At 42.0% G+C, this 27043-nt stretch overlaps 2 protein-coding genes across 3 annotated transcripts in view; one reads left to right on the plus strand and one right to left on the minus strand.

The window, feature by feature from the left end:
* PCYT1B (phosphate cytidylyltransferase 1B, choline) overlaps nucleotides 1-15416 on the minus strand; it is a 146643-nt gene extending 131227 nt beyond the window's left edge. The window contains exon 1 of the mRNA XM_075538817.1: nucleotides 15278-15416. The gene's annotated coding sequence lies outside the window, so the exon portion shown is untranslated. The remainder of the gene's footprint in view (nucleotides 1-15277) is intronic.
* Nucleotides 15417-15734: 318 nt separating this feature from the next.
* The window catches only part of POLA1 (DNA polymerase alpha 1, catalytic subunit), a 326365-nt gene continuing 315056 nt past the window's right edge, over nucleotides 15735-27043 (plus strand). For both annotated transcript variants that reach the window (XM_075538739.1, XM_075538740.1), the window contains exons 1-4: nucleotides 15735-15869; nucleotides 20920-21044; nucleotides 24102-24198; nucleotides 24572-24652. In XM_075538739.1, the coding sequence (XP_075394854.1) occupies nucleotides 15827-15869; nucleotides 20920-21044; nucleotides 24102-24198; nucleotides 24572-24652 (346 nt within the window). In that variant the 5' untranslated portion in view covers nucleotides 15735-15826. The remainder of the gene's footprint in view (nucleotides 15870-20919; nucleotides 21045-24101; nucleotides 24199-24571; nucleotides 24653-27043) is intronic.

Genomic DNA, 27043 nt, shown 5'->3' on the forward strand with positions numbered 1-27043 from the left:
GGGGAATATGTGGGTATGCATGTATCTATCTAGCCGAATTAGTTTTGCTTTAGTAGTGATGTGGAGTCTATAATCAAGCCAAAATGGCCCTCGTACTGCATATTGATTCCATTAGTCTCAGCCTTGGAGTCATTGCTGTTAAGGAACCAATCCATCCAAACACCGTGAGCATCACACAGCACACATGCAATTCATGGGTTGCAGAGGGTCAGCAGGTGTCATCTCAGAGAGGTGTGCTTTGTGCAGGCACAGCAAAATATGTTCATGGATTGTGTCACTTCCACTCTCAGGGCTACCACACTTTTTTGGTAGGCAAGGAAGGCAAGGGCAGGGCTGTGCAACTTTGTAGAAGGGGAAAAAAAGAAAACGTAGGCAGCACCAGCTGACCAAGGGAGTTGCCTATCTTCTCGGATCACCTGGAATCCTTGTGGGATATCTAGAGCATATACAATCCTTCTCTCTATGTGCTTATTTTCTGCCAGCAGACGATCCTCTCTCCACAGCTGCATATAAACACTACCTAGCTGGGACCAGAATCTTTGCATGGCCAGGCCATAAGGGTGATTTTGTCCATCTAACAAAAGGCAATCAGGTTGAGCTCAACCCCTGCTGACTCCCACTAATAACTCACATTGAATTTGAAACTAGAGTGCCAACTTATTGATTCGCAAAGAGACATGTGCCTGGGAGGTGCATGAGAATATAAATCCTGTTGGCCTTTGCAGCTTCTCGCTCTCTTTGGGGAAAAGCAAATCAAAAAACAAATGAACTATAAAAGAACGGTTGTTTGGAGTAGAAAATCATTGCCAGGGAGTTCATTTTGCTCACTATCTTATGTCTTAGGGAGTCCCAGTGGTGTTTTAATAGATTATGACAAGTTGGGTTGCTCTCTGAAAGGTCAGCACTTCAAAACCCCCAGGTGCTCTGAGGAAGAAAAATGAAGTTTTCTACTCCAGTGAAGATGTACAGCCAAGGAAACCAAAGGGGCAGTTCTACTCTGTCCTAAAGAGTCACTATAGAAAAAGAAGAGTTGCTATGAGTTGGAACCGACTTGATGCCAATGAGTTAAGATCTTATCCCTAGGGTCGTGAACAGTGCTTGGAAGAGTCTGAAAACAAACTCGCTGCCCAGGATGGTAATGTGTTTTATGTCTGTGTTTATAATCCCATTTGGAAATGGTTTCTCTATTATGTTAATGAGACAAGATTACTATAGGTGAGTTTCAAATCAGTCTCACTTGACATAAGATTGTTCTTGCTCTCATGTGCTACCCAGTCTGGTCTAACTCACGGCGACCTTAGGCACCATAAGTCAAATGCATCGACTCTTCTTCGATCTTCCTTATTCAACGTCCAACTTTCACGTGCATATGAAGCCATTGAAAATATCATGGCTTGGGACATTCTCAAATTAACATCATTTTTAAAAACATTTTTAAAAAGGTTGTGTGCAGATTTTCCCAATATAATGTGTCTTTTGGTTTCTTTACTGCTGCTTCCATGAGCATTGATTGTGGGTCCATGCAAGACAAAATCCTTAACTACTTCAATCTTTTCTCTGTGTTTTATAATGTTAACTACTGGTTCAGTTGTGAGGAGTTTGGTTTTCTTTACACTGAATTCATTCTTAAGACTACAATCTAAAAACAAAAAACGACTGCAATCTTTAATCTTCATTGGCAAGTGTTTACAGCCCTCTTCACTTGCAGCAAATAAGGCTGTGTCATTTGCATATTTCAGATTATTAAGAAGCCTCCTCCAATCCTGATGCTGCATTTCTCTTCATATAACCCAGTTTCTCTTATGATTTTGATCACCATACAGATGAAATAAGTATGGCGAGAAGATACAACCTGACACACACCTTTCCTGATTTTGAACCATGCAGTATGCCCTTGTTCTGTTTGCACACCTGCCTCTTGATCCATGGCTGAGGATCCCTATATAGGTCCCACAGGAACACAATGAAATGTTCTGGAATTCCCATTTTTCTCAGGATTATCCACAGTTTGTGATGGTCCACGCAGTAGAATGCCTTGGCATACTGAATAAAACACAAGTAAACAACTTTTTGGTATTCTCTGATTTCAGGCAAGATCCATCTGACATCAGCAATGATATCATTAGTTCCATGTCCTCTTCTGAATCTGACCTGAACCTCTAGAAGCTCCCTGTGAATGTGCTGCTACTGCAAGAATTGTTGAGCTTCAGCAAAATTTTACTTGCATGAGATATTAAAATTGGTCTATAATTTGAACATTCTGTTGGGTCACCTTTTTTTTTGAATGGGTAAAAATATGGATCTTTTCTAGTCAGTTCTCCAAGTACCATATATATCGAGTATAAGCTGACCCGAATATTAGCCGAGGCACCTAATTTTACCACAAAAACTGCATAAAAATATGCTGATCTGGCCCCATCACACTGGGGTGAGGTACTGAGGGCACGCAGCAGAGCAGCAGAGCAGCAGGGGGAGCAGAGTGATGAAATCCCAGGGAATACCAAAAATAGACTTTGGAGACAGAGTGTGGAACCCCATCAGATGCGATGGAAAAGCACTCATAAAGGCCAACAAACAGACCTTCAACTATTTATAGGCTTTTCCATTTTTGTCAGTGGCTTTATTTTTATTATTGTTATTTTTTGTTGTTATTTTGTTGGTTTTGATTTCCTTTCTTTTTTTAATTTGGCTTTGCTTGGTTTTTGCACTTATTAATGTATCTGCATGTCTGTCTAGATAAGATAGGCAGGATAAATAATTCAGGGTTGAAAAGAATGGGAGCAATGGTTCTGGGGGGGATACTGGAAAAGGGGCACTGGGAGAAAGGAAGTGGGGGAAACCAACCCATGGATAACGGAACAACAAGTAAACTAAAATCAATGGAAAGAAGGTTATAGGATGCCTAGTGGGGCTTAATCAAGGGCAACATAGCAGCTCGGAATTACTAAACCTGAATGAAGGCCGAACATGATGGTGGGACAAAAGGAAAGTAAAAGGAAATAGAAGAAAGAACCAAGAGGCAAAGGACATTTATAGAAGTCTAAATACAGGCATGTATATATATATATATATATATATATATATATATATATATATATATATATATATACACACATATATATATAATGAGGGGAATAGAACTATGTACTAATAGCTATATGTTAAGAATTAAGGTGGCAGATGGACATTGGGCCTTGACTCAAGTACTCCTTCAACACAAGAACACTTTGTTCTAACAATCTGGCATTCTGTGATGCTCACCTTCCCAACAGGATCACTGAAGACAAAATGGGTGCATAAGCAAATGTGGTGAAGAAAACTGATGGTGCCCAGCTATCAAAAGATACAGCATCTGGGGTCTTATAGGCTTGAAGATAAATAAGCAGCCATCTAGCTCAAAAGCAACAAAGCCCACATGGAAGAAGCACATCAACCTGTGTGATCATGAGGTATCATTGAGATCAGGTATCAGGTATCAAAGCCTCAGAACAAAATATCATATCAATGTGAATGAGGGGTAGTGCAGAGTCCCAATACCCATCTGTAGACAATTGAACACTCCCTCACAGAGGAGTCACAGGGAAGAGATGAGCCAGTCAGGGTGCAGTATTGCACGGATGAAACACACAACTTTCCTCTAGTTCTTTGGTGCTTCCTCCACCCCACTATCATGACCTCAATTCTACTTTACAAATTGGATTAGTCCAGAACAAGCATGCTTCTACAGATAAGAGCCAACAACACAGGAAATTCAAGATAGATAAACCCCTTAGTGCCAACAATGAGAGTAGGGATACCAGGAGGATTAGGGGAGGGTGGGCGAAGAAAGGGGGAATTGATCACAAGGATCTACCTATGACCCCCTTCCAGGGGGGGATGAATAATGGAAAAGTGGGTGAGGGGCGATGGAGGACAGTGTAAGATAAAAAATAATAATCTATAATTTATCAAGGGTTTGTGAGGGAGAGTAGGCGGGGAAGGGAGGGAGAAGAAATGAGGAGCTGATATCAGGGGCTCAAGTGGGAAGAGAATTCTTTGAAAATGATCATGGCGGCATATGTGCAAATGTGCTTGACACACTGGATGAATGTATGGATTGTGATAAGAGATGTAAGAGCCCCCCTAAAAGTATTTTAAAAAACAAACAGAAAATGTGCTGACAAATTCGACTTATACATGAGTCTATATGGTAACTCTCTTCCAAGTTTCCTGCTATAGACGAGTGTGTACTTCCAGTGCTTCATGAACTTGTTGAGACATTTCCATTGGTATTCCACCAATTCCTGGAGCCTTGTTTTTGGTTAATATTTTCAGTTCAGCTTGGACTTCTTCCTTTAGGTTCTACTTTACCAGAAGGTGTGACTTGAGACACCATCCTTTGTTTTCCTTGAGGGTGTATGGTCTGCTAAAAGACAAACCACACCTCCAGCAAAGCCATTTCTCTATGTTTAAGAGCCATGTCACAGCAAAGAAAGAAAGCCCAGGACAACCAGAAGAGCACATCCCAGATCTCTGTTTAAAGTGGGGCTGAATCAAGTGCAATGTAACTGAGAGGAATTACTAAAACCCAAATGAAGGGCAAACATGATAATTAGGACAAGAAGAAGGTAAAAGGAAATAGAGGAAAGAACTAGAAGCCAATGGACATTTATAAAGGTCTAAATACAGGCATGTATATATGTAAATATATTTATATAGAGCGATAGGGAAATAGATCTATGTATTTATATGTTAAGTATTAAGGTAGCAGACAAACATTGGGCCTCTACTCAAGAACTCCCTCAACGCAAGAACACTTTGTTCCAATAATCCGGTATTCTGTAATGCTCACCTTCCTGACATGATTGTTTAAGACAAAAAGGGTGCATAGCAAATGTGGTGAAAAAAGCTGATGGTGCCAGCTATCAAAAGATATAGTATCTGGGTTCTTAAAAGCTTGAAGATAAACAAGTGGCCATCTAGCTCATAAGCAACAAAGCCAACATAGAAGAAGCACACCAGCCTGTGCGATCATGAGGTGTCGATGGGATCAGGTATCACAGAACAAAAAAAAATCATATTGTGAATGAGGGGGAGGGCAGAGTGGAGCCCCAAAGCCCATCTGTAGACAATTGGACATTCCCTTACAGAAGAGTCTCAAGAAATTAACAAGCCAGTCAGCGTGCAGTATAGCAGCAATGATGCAACATACAACTTTTCTCTATGTATTTAAGGCTTCCTCCACCCCACCCCCACTCCATCCTCCACTATCATGACCTCAGTTCTACCTTACAAATCCGGCTAGACCAGAGCATGTACACTGGTACATATTAGAGCTCGCAACACAGGGACTCCAGGGCCGATGAACCCCCAGGACCAATAATGAGTAGCAATTCCGGGAGGGGAAGGGGAAGGTGTGGGGAAAAAGGGGGAACCGATTACAATGATCGCCATATAACCCCTTCCCAGGGGGATGGACAACAGAAAATGGGTGAAGGGAGATAGCGGTTGGTGTAAGACATGAAAACAAACATTTTAAAAATGTAAATTATCAAGGATTCATGAGAAGAGCCAGGAGGGGGAAAACGAGGAATTGATGTCAGGGGCTCAAATAAAAAGAAAATGTTTTGAAAAGGATGATGGCAACATATGTACAAATGTGCTTGACATAATGGATGGATGTATGGATTGCAATAAGAACTGTAGGAGCCCCCAATAAAATGATTTAAGTTAAATAAATAAGGTGGAGGGGAACTGAGACTAGAGGCCCTGTATACTATGGCATGGAGACCATGGGACAGAGTGAGAGGAGCAGTGCCAAGACCATGGGACTATGAAGCAGAGTGACAGTGGGGCCTCCTGATTTATGGAGGCAGATGACAAGGGACAAAGTGGCTCAGAGGCTGAGGATCAGAGAGGTTACTGGCTGAGGAGAGGTATTGCTGTGGACCAATGACTATATCCTTACTATTTACTTATCCTGACTTGTGGTAACCTAGTAACATCCCTAATAAGTCCCCATAATTGTGAGTATTGTCTGAGAGGTCTATGTGGCCATTGCAATGAATTATCGAGCCCACTATTCAAGTAGAATATCGTGGGAAGAACGGTTGGTATCAGAGCAGGTAAAAAAGGATGACGTATGGAGGCAGCCAGAGGAGGTCAGTTATGGGCCTCCATGCTGTTGATTGCAGTTTCAATTTCTTCATGAGTGAAACGAATACAATTGATAGAATTTAGGGTTTGCTGAATAATAGCTTTCAATATGAGAGATGTTAAGTTTTTGCTCTTGTAAGAGAAGTCTGGATGCAGGCAGCCCAGAGCTGGTCTGATGACTTCATGAATGTGAGGGTCATAGGCTCTCATTTTATTCCTTCATCCTGGTGTGTGGCTTTCAGGGAGGAGGTTATATGTAGATTCTTGTAATTGGTCCCCCCCTTCCACCCCACCCTCACTCCACCCTCCCAGTATCACCACTCTCACCACTGGTCCTGAAGGGATCATCTGCCCTGGATTCCCGTGTTTCCAGTTCCTATCTGTACCAGTGTACATCCTCTGGTCTAGTCAGATTTGAAAGGTAGAATTGGGATCAAGCTAGTGGGTGAGGAGGAAGCATTTAGAAGCTAGAGGAAAGTTGTATGTTTCATCTTTGTTACACTGCACCGACTGGCTCGTCTGCTCCCCGCGACCCTTCTGTAGAGGGATGTCCAGTGGCCTACAGATGGCCTTTGGGTCTCCACTCTGTACTCCCCCTCATTCACAATGATGTGATTTTTTTGTTCTGATGATGCCTGATACCTGATCCCTTTGACACAGGCTGGTGTGCCTCTTCCATGTGGGCTTTGACGCTTCTGAGCTAAATGACCACTTGTTTACCTTCAAGCCTTTAAGACCCCAGAGACTGAATCTTTTGCTAGCTGGCACCATCAGCTTTCTTTGCCACATTTGCTTATGTACCCATTTGTCTTTAGTGATCATATCAGGGAGGTAAGCACAGAAAGATATGATATTTTTGTTCTTTGATGCCTGATAACTGATCCCTTCAGCACCCTGTGATCACGCATAGCCTTTATTTCTTTCTGTCAATGTGCCAAACTAAAATTCTACATTTCATTATTAAGAAGAAAATGGGAAATGGGTGTAAGGGTAAGTGACTAAAAAATTCTTGACATATTTATCTCATTGGATTATTATTAAAAGCAGTATAATAGGTAACACACCAATATATTATTGACTGGTTGAAGTTTCAGCCTGTCAATACTTTTGATTTTTTTAAAGCTTAACTATCATATCCCTACAGTTATAAAGATACCAACACCCTCAGGAAGTGACTAAGAACACAAGATTAATACTAAACTACTGAATACCTTTTAGGTGTTGGTACTTTAATGGCACTGTACATGTGTTATTTCTATTAATTTTCACATTATCTTCTCCTATTTATACTTTTTATTGTGAATTGGATTAAGGTTTACAGAGTAAATCTGTTTCATCTCATTCATTGGAATCCCCAAAGTTTAATTCCATTTGTTCCACTTCCTTCCTATGCTTCCTGTTTCCATTCCTCCTTCTTTTCTACCTTTCTAAATTTTGTCCTTGAGCCAATTCTGCCCTTCAGATCTCAAATGAATGATGATACTAAGGTACGCATACCTCCCTAGTGTTTCCTTTCTAGAACTTCCTATTATTTAGCTGAAAACTGAACCATGGCTGTGAGTTCATTTCCAGACCAACGTGACTCAATAGCATAGTGTTGGAGGTTCTACTAAACTCCATCTGAGCAGTAAGTCTGGTCTTTTATGTGACTTAGAATTTTGCTCCATATTTTTCTCTCACTCTACCCAGGATCTTCTAATGTGATCCCTTTCAGAGCAATTGGCAGTGGTAGCTGAGCACCATCTCGTTTTTCTGATCTCAGGGCTGTGGAGACTGATATGTGCATGGTCCATTAGTCCATTGGATTAACTGTTTTCCATGTGTGTCTTTGATTTTCGTCACTCTTCCTTCCTCTGGAAAGGGAGAGATAAATAGTTGCACTTTAAGCCACTCAGGAGGAGAAAGATATGGCTTTCTACGCCCATAAAGAGCTAGTCTCTGAAACCCATAGGGGGTAGTTCTACCCTATCCTATAGGGCTGCTCTGAGTAGGAATCTATCTACTCGATGGCAGTGAGAGGCACAAGATACTTTGAGCATGTCATTTGGGTATCTCCTGTTTTCACTTTATAAAATATCAAAAAATATTTTTCATATTTTCAGTTTTCCCAATTATTCTATCTTTTTGATGTCACATCGACTAAACCTTTTTCTATGTGATGTGCTTTTAGGTTCCAACTTTTTGCTAATGGAAAAAAAGGTAGCCATTAGCATCTTTAGGAGCCATGGCGGCATAGTGGTTACATATTGGGCTGCTAACTGCAAGTTTTGCAGTTTCGAAACCACCAGCCGCTCTGCAGAAGAAAGACAGGGCTTTCTCTTCTTATAAAGAGTCACACAGATAGATGACTCCTTCAGGACCAGTGGTGAGAGTGGTGATGCCTGGAGGGTGGAGAGAATGTGGGGTAGAAAGGGGGAACTGATTACAAGAATCTACATATAGCCTCCTCCCTGGGGGAGGGACAGCAGAGAAGAAGGCGGCGGGGGGAGACATCGGACAGTGTAATATATGACAAAATAATAATAATTTATGAATGATGAAGGGTTCATGAGGTAGGGGGCAGTGGGGAGGGAGGGGGAAAGTGAGAAGCAGATACTAAGGGCTCAAGTAGAAGGCAAACGTTTTGAGAAGAATGATGGCAACAAATGTACATGTGTGCTTGCCACAATGGATGGATGTATGGATTGTGATAAGAATTGTATGAGCCCCTAATAAAATGATTAAAAAAAAGAGTTATAGCCTACAGGGTTTCTCTGTCCTATAGCGTTGCTCTGCGTCGGCATCACCTCAGTGGCAGTGCATTTTGTTTTTTTAGTAAGTTTGCATTTCTGTTCGCTTCTATTAAACTCTTTATTATACAGTTTTACCCATGGAAATAGTGGCTCAAAAGATACAGGTGTCTTTATGGTACTTCTCACATATTGCAATATTATTCGCCCCCCCCTCCAAATCGTACCCATGTATGCTATTACTAGCAATAAGTGAGTGTTCCTCAATAATGCAAACTTGCAGTGTGTCTGCCTGTCTATTTCTTGATATAGATTTAAATTATAAAAAGTAGGAAACCAAAAGGCCAAACCCAGTGCTATTGAGTTGATTTCGAACACGGCAGACCCTCTAGGACAGAGTAGAAGTGTTCCGTGGTTTTCCGAGGCTGTGAATCTTTATGGAAGTCGGCTGCCACATCTTTTTTCCCTTGGAGCAGCTGGTGGGCTTGGACCACTTACCTTTAGGTTAGCAGCCAAGGATGAGTAGGCTACCGAACCCACAGCGCCACCACCACCAGGTCTCACAAAAAAGGTAGGAAATGGTGGAAAACGGTAATTCAGAGTACCTTCAATTTGCTTATAATTGTTCGTAGTATGGTCGTGATTGGTTTTCAAAAAAGAAAGAAACCAATCTTCAATTTACAAAAGCCACATTCTAGAAGTCCATGCCACTTTGGGTTAGACAAGAGAAAGAGAGCAAATTGAAGACCGACTCATATTTCTTTCTTTCTAGTTTCATGAGTAAACATCAGCAGTGCATTTCAAGTGAAGCTGGATCTATATGGACCACTTCAAGTGAATGCCAACTCATAGCGACCCTCTAGGACAGGCAGGACTATCCCTGTGGATTTCTAAGATTGTAACTCTAAAGGAGCAGAAAGCTTTATCCTTGTCCTGAGTGGCTTCAAAGGGCTGACTTTGTGGTTAGTAGCCCAACTTATAACCACTACATCACCAGGGCTCCTAGGTCCGTGGAAAACCAGCTCTTTAAAAGAGAGAGAAAGACAAAGAAACAAAGAGAGAGAGACAGAGAGACAGAGAGAGATCTTGATTTGTCAAATTCCATGGAATAAATACTATCACCATGGTAAATTCCCAACTAGCGATAGCAATAGCAACAAAAATATCTAAGTTAAAAAAAATAGCAACAACATGCCGATGCAAAAATTCCTGAATATTTAACAATCAGCATTTCAGAGCCACTAACTTTTCCTCTGACGGATCTCCTTTTTGGCCAGTGTTATGGAAGTGGCCACAGGCATTCTCGGATTCCACACACAAATATAATCAAGGCATGGCTGGGTTGTTAATGATGATCTTCCCCTAGAGGCAATGCCCTGAATTCAGACTGCTAGCCTCCTGACCTAACAGAAAATCGGTCTTTGTTAAAGCCATCCACGTGGGGATGGTTGTTACAGCAGCACTAGGAGCTGTGGCCTCAAATGCAGGGCCCGGTGTGACCTATAGATCCTGGCCCTCAAAGTATGTCTCACTGCCATCGAGTCAATGCTGACCCTGTTGAGTTTCCAAGAGTGTAACTGTTTATGGGAGTAGAGTGCCTAGTCTTTCTCCCTCGGAGCTGTTAGTAGTTTGTGAAAAAGAAACAAGATTGGGAATGTGTAGAGCTATAAGATGGCATGTAGCAAATGATCAGACCTGTGAAATGCTACGACATGGGTTCAGCTCTTATTGATGCCTAGCCAGGATGGTTCTCCCAAGCTAGGAATGCACCTGCTAAATGGATCTGTAAAAGTTCAAACCATTTTTTTGAGAGAACTGCATATGTGATCGCCGTGAGTCAGAATGGACTTGATGACAAATAACGATAGGCACAAATCGATACTAGTACTTTAAATGGAGGATGTGTGTGAATGTCGGTTACATCACAAACACACTATAATGTATCACAACTTAATACACTATTAACTAATGATTTGAAAAAAAAAACGATTGCTGATGCTGAAAGAAAGTTTCCTGAAGAATCAGCAATAGGGAACTAGTAATGATCAACCATGTTGGAGGAAAACCACGTCGGGTTACCCATTAAGCAAGGTAAGCACAGGCTTACTTGTGCATACTTACAAATCTGGGGTGAACGCTTGCACAGTGTTTCACCACATCACAGGTTTTTGCTTCTAGGTATGGCTGGCAGATGTCTCTCTCACAACCCCACCACCTTCTGACAGAAGCAGTCTTCAAGTTTACTTCCCTGACAGGGACAGAAAGCCTGCTCTGGTGGTGTAAAGGTTATAACCTTTACAAGTTCAGCAGTTCAAAACCACTAGGTCAATGGTGGGATTCAGCCAGTTGTCACTGGTTCAGCAAAACCGTTAACTATTTTTTGGTTGAATTCGGTGGGTGCACCAGTTGTTAAAACAGCACTCATAATCAGGGTTTTCTCTAAGGTGGGTGGCTGCCCAATGTAGAAATCACAAATTTCCATTTCTTACTCTCTTTTAGGGCTCATCTGCGTAACTGTGTATTCTAAGGGCTCGCAATGATGTTCATTTCATCCATAGTTATAAAAATTAGATGGAAATATGCTTGCAATATTTATTTATTCATTTCATAGCTAGTTATACTTAACATTTTATTGGCATATAGGTAGTCCACATATCATACACTAGTTCAATCAAATCAAGAATTGTTCAATCATCACCACAATCAGTTTTGGAACATTTTTTCCAGTCTTGTTTTCATCGTTATTAGCTCCCCATTTCCCTCTAACCTACCCTGGCAGACCCCCCAGGAACCATTAATCCAGTTACTAACTCTATAGGTTTACCTATCCTGGATTTCATATACAGAAAAGTATTTTTAAAAAAACTAACAGTACAATAACAAAGTCTAACAAATAAAATCTTCCATTGAAAAGAAAGCAGAAAATATTAGTAGGTAGCACACATTTCAATGGAGCATACAGGAGATAAAACGATAGGGCCCTAAATTTTAACCTAACTGCATCTACAACAATCCACTTTCCAGTGCATTCGGCAAGAGAGCAAAACTGTCTGCATCCCTGGTCCTTGATCACAGGAACTTAATCCACATGTATTTCCCCTTCACTTGTTAAAACACTGAAACATGCGCCGTGTTTAAAATGGGCCAAAAGGGAGCCCAAATGAGAAGATATTTCATTATGATCCAACGATGTCTGCTGTAACCGACTTGGCAATGCTTTCTTTCTGATTCCAGGGCTAGTCACATCCCTCAAATGAAGTACTCCATTTTTATTCTCTGTGTCTGTTACTTCAGTAAACTAACATATAACGTAAAGAGAACAAGTGCCAAACATCCAGAGAGTGCCACGCCATCATTCTGTCCGCTCTGAGTTACGCCCCAAATTACCACGAGATCTTATGAGTGTGAATTATGCAATTTCTGAAAGTGTTCAAAGAGCTAAAAATATTGTTTGAACAATTGCTGTAAGTTCAGAAGTGGCACGAAGGTTTTCAAAGATGAACATATGTTCAGCAAAGAGAAAGTCGCCTGTTTCTAATATATCAAACACAATGATGATTGCCTAATGGGGCTACCTCTAAAGGAATGGGATCCTCCTCCTGAGGTAAAAAGAAGGTTAAGGATAAGTCACACAGTCATTGACGCTCAGATCAAAGTGAAGAGAATTTGGCAAGTGAGGATGCCAATCAAGCTGCAATATGGAAATATCTTAACTAACAGTTTTATTATTTTCTGTTAGGTATTATTTAATATTTTTCATTAATATTCTAAAACTCATAACAATGTAGTTTTGTGTACTTCTTTTATTGTTCTTATTTAAGTATTTTTTAAGGTTGCTGTATATCAGTAGTACGTATTTTTATTTTCAGGCGTGCAAATATCCCTTTAGTATAGATCATATGTAGTCTTTTGTGTGTGTGTGTGTTATTGTTTGAAGTGAACTTGTTTGTCACAAGCCTCCAAGTTCACTTCAGTTTCACTTTCCTCCTTTTTTCTTTAAGCCACTCAGACCACTGTTTAGGTGTGAGGGCTAAGGAATCTGGAGGGTTTATTTAAGTATTAACTGTTGAAATAATAAATTATCTTTTGGTATACCTCGTTTTATGGTTAAAATGGCCATTAGGGCAGTGAACTGATTGTAAAATTATTTTAGTCTCATCACTTCCCCAGGTGCTTTGAGGAAGAAAGAGAGGGCTTTTTATTCCTGTGAAGAGTTAGTCTCAGAAACCCTCAAGGGCAGTTCTACCCTGCACTACAGGATGACTAAGAGTCAGAATCCACTCTATGGCAGTGAGTTTTGTTTTTGGACAGGGATGGAGTACTTGGCAAGAAAGGGGAGGACATAAAAAAAACACCCAAACCCTTCTCTCATCTTTATCTCTAAGCCAGGCTAGCGTTTGAATTTTTTCTATTAGCAGGACTCCTCTATGAACTCAAAGATGTGATTAAAAATATGTGAAATTGTTGGCTACAGATGAGTAAATAGGCACAAGTCAACCCGTGCTTACCCTGCTTCATAAGCAAGTAATTCACCCCAAGGAAGATTGAACTATCTTTATATACCATTTTAGCGAAAATGATTTTATAAAATTCTTGTCACAGGTGGAAGAAATCAACAAACACGTGGGCAAAAGATGAGTAGCAGGCATAGTGGATCACCGCGAGTTGGCATCGACTCTATGGCAGTGAGGGCAGGCAATACTACCAGAAAACAATATTAGGCTGATATCTACTTGAAAAGAGAGAGAATAAGATGCATATGAGTATTGTGCCAGACCTAAGAATCCAACTATGAGGAAATGATCAAATGTATCTTAAGATGTCGCTTGAACTATACAGTCTCTCTGACTTGGAACTGATTTGGTGACAGAGTTTGGTTTGAGTTTTTTCCAAGAATGACAATCTATAAAACATTTGGCCTGGATTCTTCCAAATGCCAATGTTCTTAAGAGACTTGGGAGAGAGAGAGAGAGAACGATGAGGCAGCAGAGGCAGAAAATTAACATTTAGAAATCCAGGTTAGGGTATATAGGAGCTCTTTGTACCATTTTTCCAATAGAAAAATTAGGAATGCTATCAAAATTAAAAGTTACAAAATGACCCTAAAATATTGTAATCTCTCCCACCCCAGATTTTGTGATATTTGTGGTATTTTTCCATTTCTGAATGTGTCGTTTTTTTCTGATGGCTTGGCTCATTCTAAATAGTTATTTTCATACGCATTCTTTTTTTATTTGAGATTTATTTTACTCCTTTTCTAAAAAGGGACACCCATGAACCACTGTATAAGCATTGCACCGTGCAAAATTTAGATTGTCTCAAACTGGGTACTTTTAACAACAAAAGGCCAATAGTAATGAAATTGTTCATTTTTAACAGCCATGAAGAATTGAGTTCATTCTTGAGAGGGTTAAAATGAATTTCTATTGAAGAAAGAAAATATACAGCCTGTGTATGATTTTTCCTTTTCCCTTCTGAAATATTTCAAGGCAAGAGAAAAGTTGAAATAGTGAATTGAACACCTGTTCATTCACTTTTCACCTATGCTTAACTTTTTGACCAATTTGCTCTATTTTCTTATCTAATTCATTTGAAAGTACCTAAATTTCTGACAGGACAATTCATCCTTACATACTTCAAGAATTCCTTTGAGCAAGGCCATTATAGAGTCCCATGTAGTCACAATACTGTTAACACCCCTAAAGAAATTTAAAAGAGGCAAGATGGTTAACATTCTTGGCGGTGAAGCAAAAAGTACAAGTGCAACTTTATGGGAGAAAGATAAGACAAGTCTGTTTCCACAAAGATTTACAGCTTTGGAAACCTGATGGGGTAGTTCTACTCTGTCCTATAGACACCATAGACAATGCTTTAAAAATAGTATTTAAAAGGAAATTAACATCGACATAATGTCATCTTAAATCCTCCATTGGTACCAGATAATATCCCTTATGGCTTTTTGTTTTGCACACCCAGGTCCCAAACAAGCCTCGAGTCGTTTTCTCTCTTTACTTTTCTTCAGTATGCCTTTTTGTTTTTCTTAATACACGCATTTTCCAAGAGTCCTGTGTTTGGACAAATATTTTGAAATTGTCCTAGAGGATGACTTTTTGTCTTTCATAATGTAGATATTTGCAAGAGTCCTGGACAAATATTTTACAAATTCCCCCACATTTTATAAATAGATCTTTTTCCTCATAGTTAGCTTGTAGTTAAACTTTTTGTTGTTGTTGCAAGACACTCTAGGTGATTATTTTTCGAGTATATCCCACCACCAGAAGGCATCTGAAGTAAGATCGCCGGCGCCTTATTAGTGATTTTATGTGTGTCGTTACTGTTGGTCAGTTGGTTAAAGTGATTTATAGATTTTTTTTGAACAAAACAAAGCAAAACAAAAAAATCCCCAAACTTACTGCCACTGAGTTGATTCTGAGGTGGTGACTTTTCTAAAAATCACGTAGCGATCATGTTAACTCTCAGAGAAGCAAACGAGCGAGCAAAACTCGGAGCGCGCAGCAGGAGGCAGTCGCTTTCCCAGGCTGCTGGTGAAACGGTCCAGCCACGCCCACCCCCTGCCCGCCCGAGCCTCTTTTCCCGGAGAATCAGCTCTCCCAACCACAGAGCTCCCACCCCTACGCGCCCAATTCTTTTTCCTTCAGCATGCGCGCGCCTGCGCAGCCTGTCTCCAGGAAGCTACTTGTCAGCGCCCGACCGCTTCTATTTTTTTGCTCTCCTCAGGCCTCTCCTCAGTTCTAGCTTTCCCTTAGGGGTCATCACGGGGCGCCAAACCAGAGCCCGCGGGAAGGCCGGGGGCGGGGCGAGCCGCGGCGCGGCACGTAAGTGGCCTTCCGGGCGGAAGTCCGCAGCCTACGGAGTCTCTGATTGGCTTTCGGGCTGGCGCCTGACTCGGCCCCCGCGCTCGTTTCGGGCAGGTTGGCGCGGAATCGAGCGACTCGGGGACCATGGCGATGGTGCCAGGCGACAACTGCGACCCGGGGCCGAGCGGTGAGGGCCAGCCCCGCGCGCGGGACGTTCGATTGGGAGTGCGGGGATCTTGGCTTGATTGCTGATGGTGGGGGGTTTAGTGTTCCCCCCTTTTTTTCCTAGACGAAGCACGCGCCCGGCTTGTCCCGCGCGTGGGTCTGTGAGGGCGCGAACCACCGTCACCTTGGGTGGGGTCTCTTCGGGCTTTAGAAGGAGATTCCTTGTAGGCCCTTTTGGTCCCGGCGGTGCTTTTTGTGTGGGAACCTGCCTCACTTTTGTTACTGCAAATTATAGTACCCGCCTTTTTTATTTCTTTTGGCGAGTTTACTCACCTCACGTACCGGGCAGCTCGTCATCCAGACTGGGGCACTGTCCTCACTCCCCGCCAAGTGTCCGTTTGAGGACTAGGGTAAAACTGACGCGCCGCCCCCCTTTTAGGGATTTCTAGGGAACTCGTGCTTTGTAACTAAGGAAAGAAAACCGTTAAGTGCTATCCCCAGATTAAAAAAAAAATGCGTCTCGTCTTCTTAGGTAATGGGTTTCTACTTTATGCGTTAAATTATGCATTTTTCTCTCCCCTTCCTCCGTGGAAAGTTCCTCGTGTGCTGTATAGAACTAATGTTCGCAATCTAGTCATTTCGGGTCAAGTTTCTTTTCTTGAAAGCATCGATGTAGCGTCATTTTGGATGCCCAGCTTCTCCCTCAGTTTGTGGCAGTCTTTCATTTCCAAATACCAGGCGCGCGAACGCAGGTAGCTTGGGCTGACGTTTTGAACAGTGTTCGATTACAGTGTGACTTTAACTTCTGTGAACTTCAAACGTGGAATCAGAGGCATCCTATCTTAGCTCAGGCGCTTCCTAGCCTGTCACTCAAATATGCCACCATTAATGAGAACTCGCTGCCTAATCAGCTTCCTTTGCATCCACCTGGTTGTGAATCAGAGCTTTCAATTTGCCATTGCCATCTTTTTTTGCCCTTAAAGACAATTTCCTTTGGAGAGGCGACTAACCTGGATTACAAATGGGATGTGGGTGTGTGAACAGGCTGTGCAGCTCTGGGTGATTTGCTACTAAGCACCTTTCTTACCCTAAAAACTGTGCGTCCTCTGTGAGCATCAAGGAAATCACTCTCTGGGCGATGTCATGCAATCTTGAGCCCCCTCTTTAGTCATGGTCTTGATTAAGTCGTTGCTGGGCTTGTGACCGAAATCTGTTCCTTTAGAGCCGACTGAAAGATGGTTAGCAGAGACTATTGAAGGAAAATCTCTTTTCCCTCCTCTTCGCATATATCAGGAAGTGTGGAATTCTGACAAAGGCAGGGCAGAGGCGAAAGGCGGATTAAAAAACCCATGCCCACTGCTACGGACTTGGTACCCAATAGGACAGAGCAGAACTGCTCCTGAGGATTTCTGAGACTGTCAATCTTTATGAAGGCAGCCGGCCTCATCTTTGCCTGCAAAGGCCTACATATAGCTATTATCATAGATGAGAAGGTCTTAGGGAGAGCTTAATGATTAAAAAGAAGACAAATGGCTCATGCATCTGTTTATTTAGCCTGTATATATTATGTACCCATAGCCAGAATCGGCTCGATGACAGTGAGTTTATGAAGCCGATGTTCTGGTATTACCAATGGTGGGTATGCTGGACCTGTTTTCTGCCCCCATGGCGTTGAAATGGTACTGATCTAATTGTTTGGAGGGCTAGAGTGAGGCTTCCCTGAGAAAAGGGCTTTGTTTAATTTTCCTTTCTAGAAGCTAGGTGACAGTACTGCATACTGTGTGACTACTCTGCAGCTATACACACATTAAGTGAACCCTTACTATACGAAGGAGGGGGAGAAAGACGAGGCTCTCTACTCCCATAAAGAGTTACGGTCTCTCAAACTCACCGGGGCAGGATTGCTATGAGTCAGAATAGATTCTACAATGAGAGCTTTTTTCCTTTTCAATACGGAGAAGGAGCCCTCCGCGGAGTGGGCTGCTAACTGCAAGGTCAGCAGTTTGAACTCCTCAGCGGCTCTGAGAGGAAGATGAAGCTTTCTGCTCTCATGAAAACAGCCTTAGAAATCCAGAGGGGGCAGTTCTACTCTGCCCTGTAGGGACTATCATTTAAAATTGACTTGATGGCCCTGATTTTGAGGTTTGGGGTTTGAATTTTATGATGCAATCGTGATTGTCCCCATTTCACAGATGAGGTCATTGATGCTTTGAACTAGCTCCAGTTCTTAGTTGTAAGCAACAGGAACTAATTCTAACTGATGAACTAGAAATGGAATTTGCTAGAAGGCTACTGTGTTGGTCTCAGAAACTTAGAGGATTAGAGATCCAGTCTGGAGCTGTGTTGCCAGGAACAGTGATTAAAATCATGCCACAAACCTGGTCCAGTGAGGAAGTCATTACCAACATGGCCAACTGTTTGAGGCTGTAGCTTGTATCATGGCGCTTTGCTGCCACTGTTGCCCTAGGCATTCAATCCTCCTATAGCTGTCCTTCTAGAAATTTCCTTAATCACCCCCATTCCTTTCACTTCCTTGTGTAAAGTCTGAGTAGATGTTCCTAATTGGTAGGACGTTAGCTGCAAGGGTTTTTTGGGATAGAGTAGCTGACCTGATACCTTGCCAGCTTTTGCAGTGGGATGTAGGCTCTGCCTTCTACCAAGACTTATAAAGCAGGAATTTCCCAAAGAAGTTCAGATGCTGGACAGCATACAAAAATGAGACAACTGTCCACTACAGGCTCAGGTTAACTGGGGGTGGGGGTGGGGGTGGGGTTTGTTGCCACCGAGCAAATGGCAGTGCTGGGATACACTCAAAAAACAAAACTGAAATTCACTGCCTTTGAGTTTGCTTCTGACTTCTAGCGACCCCACAGGACAGGGTGTGTGGGTTTCCAAGATTGCCATTTTTGCGGGAGTAGAAAGGCTCATCCACAAAATGGCTTGTGATTTCGAACTGCTGACCATGTGCTTACCAGCCCGGTGTGCAACTCACTATGCCATCAGGGCTCATTCACTTTCATCTTGAATTTAACATTCTATGCTGACTTTCAGTTTCTGAGTACATCTTACATTTTCATCCATTGTCAATTTGGATAGTGTCTTTTCCTCAGCCTATGCCACTTTTTGACCTTGTTCTCTGATGGTGAAATTCTACTTCTCTTTCTAGGCCTCTATTAGAAACCTCCCCTGTGAAGCCTTCCCTGATTTTCCATGCACAATTAACTGGGAATTAATCTTCTTAACATTATCTCCCCAGAGGGTACTATGCGTATTATGCTTGGAGTCTGAGATCCTTTGCTTTACTTGACACTGAGCCACTGAGGACAGGCAACTTTCTAGGTCATTGTCCTAAAACCCCTGTACAGTGCAGAATTGTTGTCTGTGAAATATGTCAATTTGAAGACCTAAAGACAGGATCATAATATGGGGAAGCTTAAAAAATTCCGTGGAAAAATTCCATCATCTTCCATTTTTCCATCAATTTTTGCGAAGGTCCTTCATATTAGAGGATTCTTTTTTCCCTCATGTTTGAAACGACCTTATATGTAACTTAAGTATACAAATCCACTTTAATTTTTCCTCCCTTTTTGAGCCATTCAGACCAATATTTAGATCAGAGGGGTAAGGAACCTGGAAGGGTAGCTTCAAGGCTTCTTCAAGGGAATACACTAAAGCCAGCTTTTCCTACTTGGTGGTCGTGTTCCACAGCCTCTGAAAGCTTTTTCACCTAGACCTGCTCATAGTTAAAAAAAATGTGTGTGACACCCACGATTTTGTGGCTGTCATCATTAAGTACCTGTATTCCCAGAATTTTTAGTTAATGCCTTTCTGAAGCGGATTTAAAAGTCAAATGTGAAAGTCAAACAATAGACTAAGGTGTTATAAAGTAAGATTCCATTTCCAGATAGCTTGGGGGGTAGGGGTTGGGCTTGGAGAGGAAGATTTGTAATTATGCTTCACTTCGTTTCCAGCAGTTTATTACCAGCATTTGGCTCTTTAAATTACGTATATCAATTTCCGTCAAACACTTAGTCAAACAAGTTAATGCTCTGAGCTTTCCAGTGGGGTTGGAGCCTCTTATTAGCACTACTCCTGTTTCTAGATTACTTGGCCTCAAGTACAATGTGAATACTCAATTTCACAGACTGCGAGGACAGACGTGTTGAGCCCAGACTCATGGCTGGCGAGAGACACTATTGTGCTTGGTTGGATTTCCTCAGCTGATTTACAAAAGTCTTCCTCTGTGTAGGAAATCTTCCATATGTGTGTGGGGTGGTCAGTTAATAATGACTGGAAACTTGACTCAGTCACTAGTTGAATGAATGGGTGATGACGCCCTTGTATATTTTAGTCACTTTGTCAAAACACATTGTAATCTTGGATATTTTCCGCTATCACTATATTATCATAACCAACTGGGTGGTGAAGCCTTGAGACCAGTGGTAGAGGATCATAAATCTCCTCAGTTCATTTCTCCCCCATCTCTAATCCACCCTTCCTGTGAAATTCTAGGTACAGTACTTGGTCCCTCTGCTCATGTATGGATTCCAAGTCTTGTTCTAGAGGCAGGTGCTACTTACCTCCCTTGCTAATCTCTTCAGTTCTATGAGTGCAGGGACTGTGTCTCCTTGATCTTTGTGTCCCTCACAGGACCTCATACTTTGCTTAAGCCTCTTAAATAGTGATGAAAGAGCACAAATTGGGTTATCTGTGGAATACTTGAGATTACTTGTGGCTTGTCATTTCTATTGGCAAGGTTGTGGGTTAATGGCTGCGTTCCCTTTGCTTGCTTTTTCATGAGCTACCAGTTGGTTTGAAATTTTCCTTTTGTTGGAGTGAGGACAAGGCGATGGTTGCTTCCATTGTTCACCTGGAGCTAGCTTAGAGAGTGTGTCTGCATAGTCACAGGAGCTGTTGATTTGGCCGCACGCTTTGTGAATTATTTGCATCGGAAAAAGCATCCATTTGCAGAGTATTAAAAGTGTGTATTACCATTGGCCACAAACATTCCTTTGTTTTTGCAAAAAGATGGCTGTTTTTAACATCTCATGTAAATTTGGCTTTCTTTCCAGCTGAGTCAGATTCAGGGAGTTTTGCAGTTTCTCGATCCCGACGAGAAAAGAAATCAACAAAAGGACGCCAAGAAGCTCTAGAAAGACTGAGAAGAGCTAAGGCTGGTGAAAAGTATAAATATGAGGTAAAGAAGTCTTTTGTCTATTTTTCGCACACGTGTGCTTCATGTAATTCATGGCAGTCTTCTTTCATTTCTGTCCTGTGCTCTTGAAAAATATTTACATATTTCAAGCGGGTAAAAAACTAAAAACTCAAACTCACTGCTGTCAAATCAATTCAGCAACAGCAACCCTAGAGGACAAAGTAGAACTGCCCTGTCAGGCTGCTGTGTTATTTTCCCCTCAAGGTTACTCATGGGTTCAAACCACTGACCTTTCGGTTAGTAGCTGAAGTCCCACCAGGGCTTTTTTCCATTGACTATATGAAATCTCGGATGCTGTGTTGAGTCCCATTTTGCAGGTGAGCTATTTGGGACACAGAAAGCTTAGTGAAGTCATAGTGGTGGCGGTATTATTTGAACCTTCGTTGCAGAGTATGTTTTCTTAGCCATGGCCTGTACTGTACTAGAGCCTGGTAACTCAGTCGTTATGAGATGTGCTGCTGACTGCAAGATCTGTAGTTCGAGTTCACTGACCTCTGCGGCAGTTTTGGAGCAGTGTATTGGGCAGTTCAGCAAGGAGAATATGATGTTTTGACAATGGGGTACATTCTCAAGTTGTGAAGTGAGCCAGACCACACTCACTGCCATTGAGTTGCCGCTGATCCATAGGGACCCTATAGGACAGGGTAGAACTGTACTTGGGGATTCTTGAGACTATAAGTCTTTAGGGGAGTAAAAAGTGTAGTCTTTTTACCATAGAACACCTGGTGGTTTTGAGCTACTGAGAGCCTGTGCTTAGCAGTCCAACACATAACTATTACACTGCCAGGGCTCCTGAGCCGGACTACAATGGGTTGCTAAAAGGATTACAGTAAAGCCTAAGGGTTTTTTAATGGGCTTTTTAAAAAAGAGTTCTGAGCAGCAGTTCAGATGGCCACCCATTGCTGCTCATGTACTTTGAAACACTGCGATGCTAGTTGTATGACTAAGTTCATGCTAGGCAGTAGCAACCTTTTCAGGGAGAGTCAAAATGCTGCTTTTATTCAAAATTATTTTAAAAAATAATTTCCTGATGTCTTTTGGATTGTATCTGAGCAATTTCTGAAATAAGAGACAAATAAATAGGCCTGACAGACTTCAACCAATGAAAATAATCTTGCCAGCCCCTGCCCACTGGTCCCCATCCCAGAGAAAAAGTGGGGGAAGAAAATTAATCAGTTCAATAATATTAACCAGAGTAGTTTGGATCTGGGTTGTCAAAACTTAATTTGGTGGAACAAGCAAGCTCTGTGACCAAATTGTGAAAAGGCCAAGTCAATATTTGCCAGCGATCCCTGCAGAGTAGTTTAAAAAGGCAGTTGAGAGCTAAACCGAATCCTGTAATTATTACAAACCTTGGAGGTGTGGCAGAGACCCAAGCAGCTATGCCCATTAGACTCAAAGGTCTGTGCCCAAATGTTGGGCTGGACAAGCTGGGGGCACCATGGGTTTGCCATAGGGCCGCTAGTTGGGCAGTTACCCAGGACAAGGATGAAGCTGTCTGCTCCTGTACAGGTGTGCTCTCGGGAACCCTATGTTGGCTTGGCATGAGTGGGAATGGACTCAATGGTGGCGGGTAGTGGGCTTCTGAAAGCCTTAGCTCTTCAGATGGGGTTAGTCTCCCCCCACCCCTGGTCAAATTTGGAGTTCGCATTTCCCTGAACTACTGCAATAAAGGTAGAATTTTAAATGAAGCACAGGGTTCCCTGTTAGCTGAAAGTTGAGTGTTCCTGTGGAACATGTGTGAGTCGAAATGGTGTAAAGCAAAGAAGCACTGTCCAATGATTGATTTGGGAAACATTTTTTAGCTTTCCACACTCAGAACCACTATGCCACCAGAGCTCCTTGAGTGTCCTAGACTCCCCAAATAACGTACACATTTCAGAGCAAGCAGCACGGAAAACCTAAAATAGCACTAGCATGTTCTGTCCACAGACACAGTTTAAATCCATGGTGGCTTGATGCTGAATGTGGTCCATGGCAGGGGGGGAGGGCTGGGAAAGCACCCTTGCTGCCTGGGGTGTCGGTGGCTTGTTGCTGCTTCAGCAGCTCACAGCAAAATCAGAGCTTTTTTTATTTTTTTCGTTTTTGCAGAAGCAAAAATTCTCTCAATTTTTCGCCCTAGTGAAAACAGGTTTTAACATCATTCCTGACAGTGAAGTGGCATAAACTTTTGAAAAGTGGGGGATAGCTGCATCTTTGAGAGCTTGCCAACCAGCCCTCTAAACGCTCCCCTGAGAAGTCAGCAGCCTGCACGATGGGCAGCTACAGAGGTTGTATGGGTCTGTTCTCCTGGGCTTCGGTGGTATGCTCTATTTATACCACTCATTCATGGTGGAGTGGCCCCCTCGGCAGTCAGGCAGCCCATGTGAATGGAGCACTCGCTGTCCTCCCTGGATTTGCACCTCAGACCAGCTCAGCACTGTGTGCAACCTGCGGATGGTGGGTGATCAGTAATCGCGCAAACAGATGCCACTCAAAGCCTATTTCTAGTTCCCCAGTAGATAGGTAATATATTTGTTTTGCTAATTTTTGGTTGGGGACGGTTTTCCTTTTGGTTGATTGAACGATTATTAAAATGATCGTCTATTTTTAAAAATGATCATCTATTTGCAGAGTATGCATCCACTTGTGGAGGGGGAGGTGGCAAGCCTTCCAAGTTTGGCAAATATACGAAGAAACCAGTCAAGAAATTATAAGCGAATAATCCCCATAGCAGCTAATGAAGAATTGGCTATAATTCAGTTTGTTTTTTATGAAGTAGATGAGTAATTGATGGTGTGACAAGTGTATTATGCTAATGGAATCATTTAATATCTTATGTTAACACCCACCTAAAAGGAATACTAAGTTAATTGATGTCTATTTAAGGAAAACCCTGTAGTGGTGTTGAATGTCAGAACTCATGATTTGGTTGCAGCTACTCCTTCAGACTGCCATTCCAGTTTTAATTTGATTTCTTAAAAAAGAATTTTTTTCATCAGAATTGTTTGAACAGTTTCACTCTGTTTGAAGCTTTTTCTCTAACTTGTGTGATGGTAGGTTGAGGACTTCACGAGTGTGTATGAAGAGGTCGATGAAGACCAATATTCAAAGCTGGTTCAGGCACGCCAGGATGATGACTGGATCGTGGATGACGGTATGTGGGAGGAAACTGGGCCAGAGGTTGTTTTTTGTAGATGAGAGGTGCTGGCGTAAATGGCCCTTTGATTCTTTTACTCTTTATTTTTCTGGGAGAGTGGAACTACTCAAATGGTCCTCTTGTGGCGAACTGGAATCCTGTGGCTTAAATCATGCCCTTTGTTCATGTAGCTAGGTAGAGTATACTTCCTTTAGTTCTCAGTCAGAAAAACTCATGCTGTGGGGATGCTGGTTTTATGGTCTGGTAATGGTTTGAATACGGTTCTGCTGAGTGATGGGTGTGCGCTTGTTTTAGGTTTCTCGGTCATGGCTGAAATCCTATTGGCCATTTATGGAAAACTTGATCCCAATATTACACTTTGTCCTTGCAGATGGTATTGGCTATGTGGAGGATGGCCGAGAGATTTTTGACGATGACCTTAAAGATGATGCCCTTGATGCCGGCCAGAGAGGTACTACTATTTCTTTTGATAAAAGGCTTTTTGAGACTTAAAGAATTGTCTGAAATTTGAGGTAACTTGGTACTCTGATTGTAGGTTCTATTTAAGGACATTTTTCTTTTTGAGGCCGGGGGTGGGATGGGGGTGTGGTATTCCCGAGGCGGGACCTGCCACAAGTAAAACATAGGGAATTTGTTCTTAATAGCGAGTGAAGCATAAACCTTTCATATCTTGGTTATTCAAAGAGCTTGTTCAAAAGCAATGCTCCGAAGGCAGAAAGCAACAGGAAAGCTGGCGAACGTCAGCAGACACAATGTGGATCAGTTGTTGAACAAGAAACTAATTTTGCTCTGTACTTCCACTCAAACCACAGTAAAATGCCCACAGACAAAAAAGCCTAATGGAAGCCTCGCACACCTCTTGACAGAACATAAGAGCTGTGTCCATGGGATGCAAGAATCCAAGCCTGTGGGGACTGAAACAAATCTGGGTGCTGGTTGAGATGGAGAGCAGTTGGGGCTCAGTGGGTGGTGGATGCTTGGGGCAAGGTTTGGGGTGGTTTTCTATTAGTGTGGCTGTTTCCGTCTTGGGCATCCACCAGAAGTACAGGATCCAGGAGTCCAGCTGCCAGCACTAGGTAGTAGTGCAGTGGGCAGGGGTAAAGGAGCTGCGGCAGGTTTTTCCCCGTGCTGGGAGTAAAACAACTGGCTAACTGTTGGGGCATGAATGAAACTGGGAAGAGGCAGGAGAGGCACTGGTGGGGCCTGGGGCACTGCCACTCCTTCACTCTGGGAGTTTGGGGCCTTTGAAACTACTAGGGGGAAATACGAAGAAAAAGGAGAGCAGGTTTCCCTTAATAGAAACCAAAACCCCCCAACTATATGGGACCTGGATGTATCTGTGGTCTAATGTTGCTGGGAGGGAAGTTAGTGACACATACCTGTGATTGGTTGGTTGTTTTAGTTTATTAGTCTTCTATGGTCCACTCCTGGCCGTTTTTTTTTATAACAGCTTTATTGAAATGTAATTCACATACCATGCAATTCACCCATATAAAGTGTACACTTCAGTGGCTTTTAGTAGGTTTTCTTAGTGGTGCATCCATCATCACAAACAATTTTAGAGTATTTTCATTGCCTCACAAAGAAATAATGGCCTCTCTTTATAAAAACCTCAAACCAGTTTAAAAAAATATCCATTGAAAATTTATTGTCCATTAGAAAACTTAACTTAAAAATCTACCAGCATAGTAAAAAGATATGTTATCTGTGTTCAGGGAGGATCAGATGACAAAATATATTTTCTTTTAAATATATTCCATTTGTCCACATCCTTTATAAAAGTTTCGTGTGTATGTATTTTTCGGTCAATAGCTTCATTTCATGTATAAATCCATGATTTCTACAGTACCTCATCAAAATGAAAACAAACAAAAAAACCCCGTACACATCTTGACTTCAATTTCACACCTGTATACTTTCATGGGTGTGTTTGTTAAAAGTGCTGCAAAATGTGTGAAAATCTTTGTCTTTTATCTCTAAAAATTAGCAAGATGTCTGCTGCCACACTGAGACTGAGCTTCCTTTAACCATCACATTTTAAAAAGATATTAGAGGTGTGTTTTTGCATGAGTTACAAAAGGGAGATAGCACATGGAGATGAAGACCACGATTGAAAACAAATGGATTATGGAGGTGATACTATGATGGAGGGGAAACATGATTTGAAAAAGCCATGAAAGACCAGTAAAACTAGTAGAATTAATTATGTGAGCCTGAACTTCAATATACACTTAAGTGGTACTCAGTAAAGAGCCCTGGTAGTGCTGTGGGTTAGGCATTGGACTGCTAACCTGTAAGGTCAGTGGTTCAAACCCACCAGCTGCTCCAAGGGAGAAAGATGAGGCTGTGCACTTTTCAAAAGATTTACAGTCCTGCAAGCCCTACATAAGATCATTGTTAGTTCGAATTGACTTGATGGCAGTGGGTTTGGTGTTGAGTTTGGGCCATCTGTACTTTAGTATGTTAGGCTAGGCTCTCTAGAAAAGCAAACCAGTGATAATATTAAACAGAATACATTTATTTATTCCCTCCCCTCATGAATCCTTGATAATTTATAAATTATTTTTATTTTCATATTTTATATCATCTGTTGTCTCCCTTCTCCCATGTTTCTCTTGTTTGTCCCCCTGGGGTGGTGAGGTTGTACGTTGATCATTGTGATTGGTTCCCCCTTTCTCCCCGCATCTTCCCCCTACCTTCCTAGTATCGCTACTCTCATAATTGGTCCTGAGGGGTTTATCTGTCCTGGATTCTGTGTGTCAAGAACTCTTATCCGTACCAGTCTACATGCTCTGGTCTAGACGTATTTGTCAGGTAGAACTGGGGTCATGATAGTAGGGGA

This window comes from Tenrec ecaudatus, chromosome X (genome assembly GCF_050624435.1).
Source record: "Tenrec ecaudatus isolate mTenEca1 chromosome X, mTenEca1.hap1, whole genome shotgun sequence".
Lineage (NCBI taxonomy): Eukaryota > Metazoa > Chordata > Mammalia > Afrosoricida > Tenrecidae > Tenrec > Tenrec ecaudatus.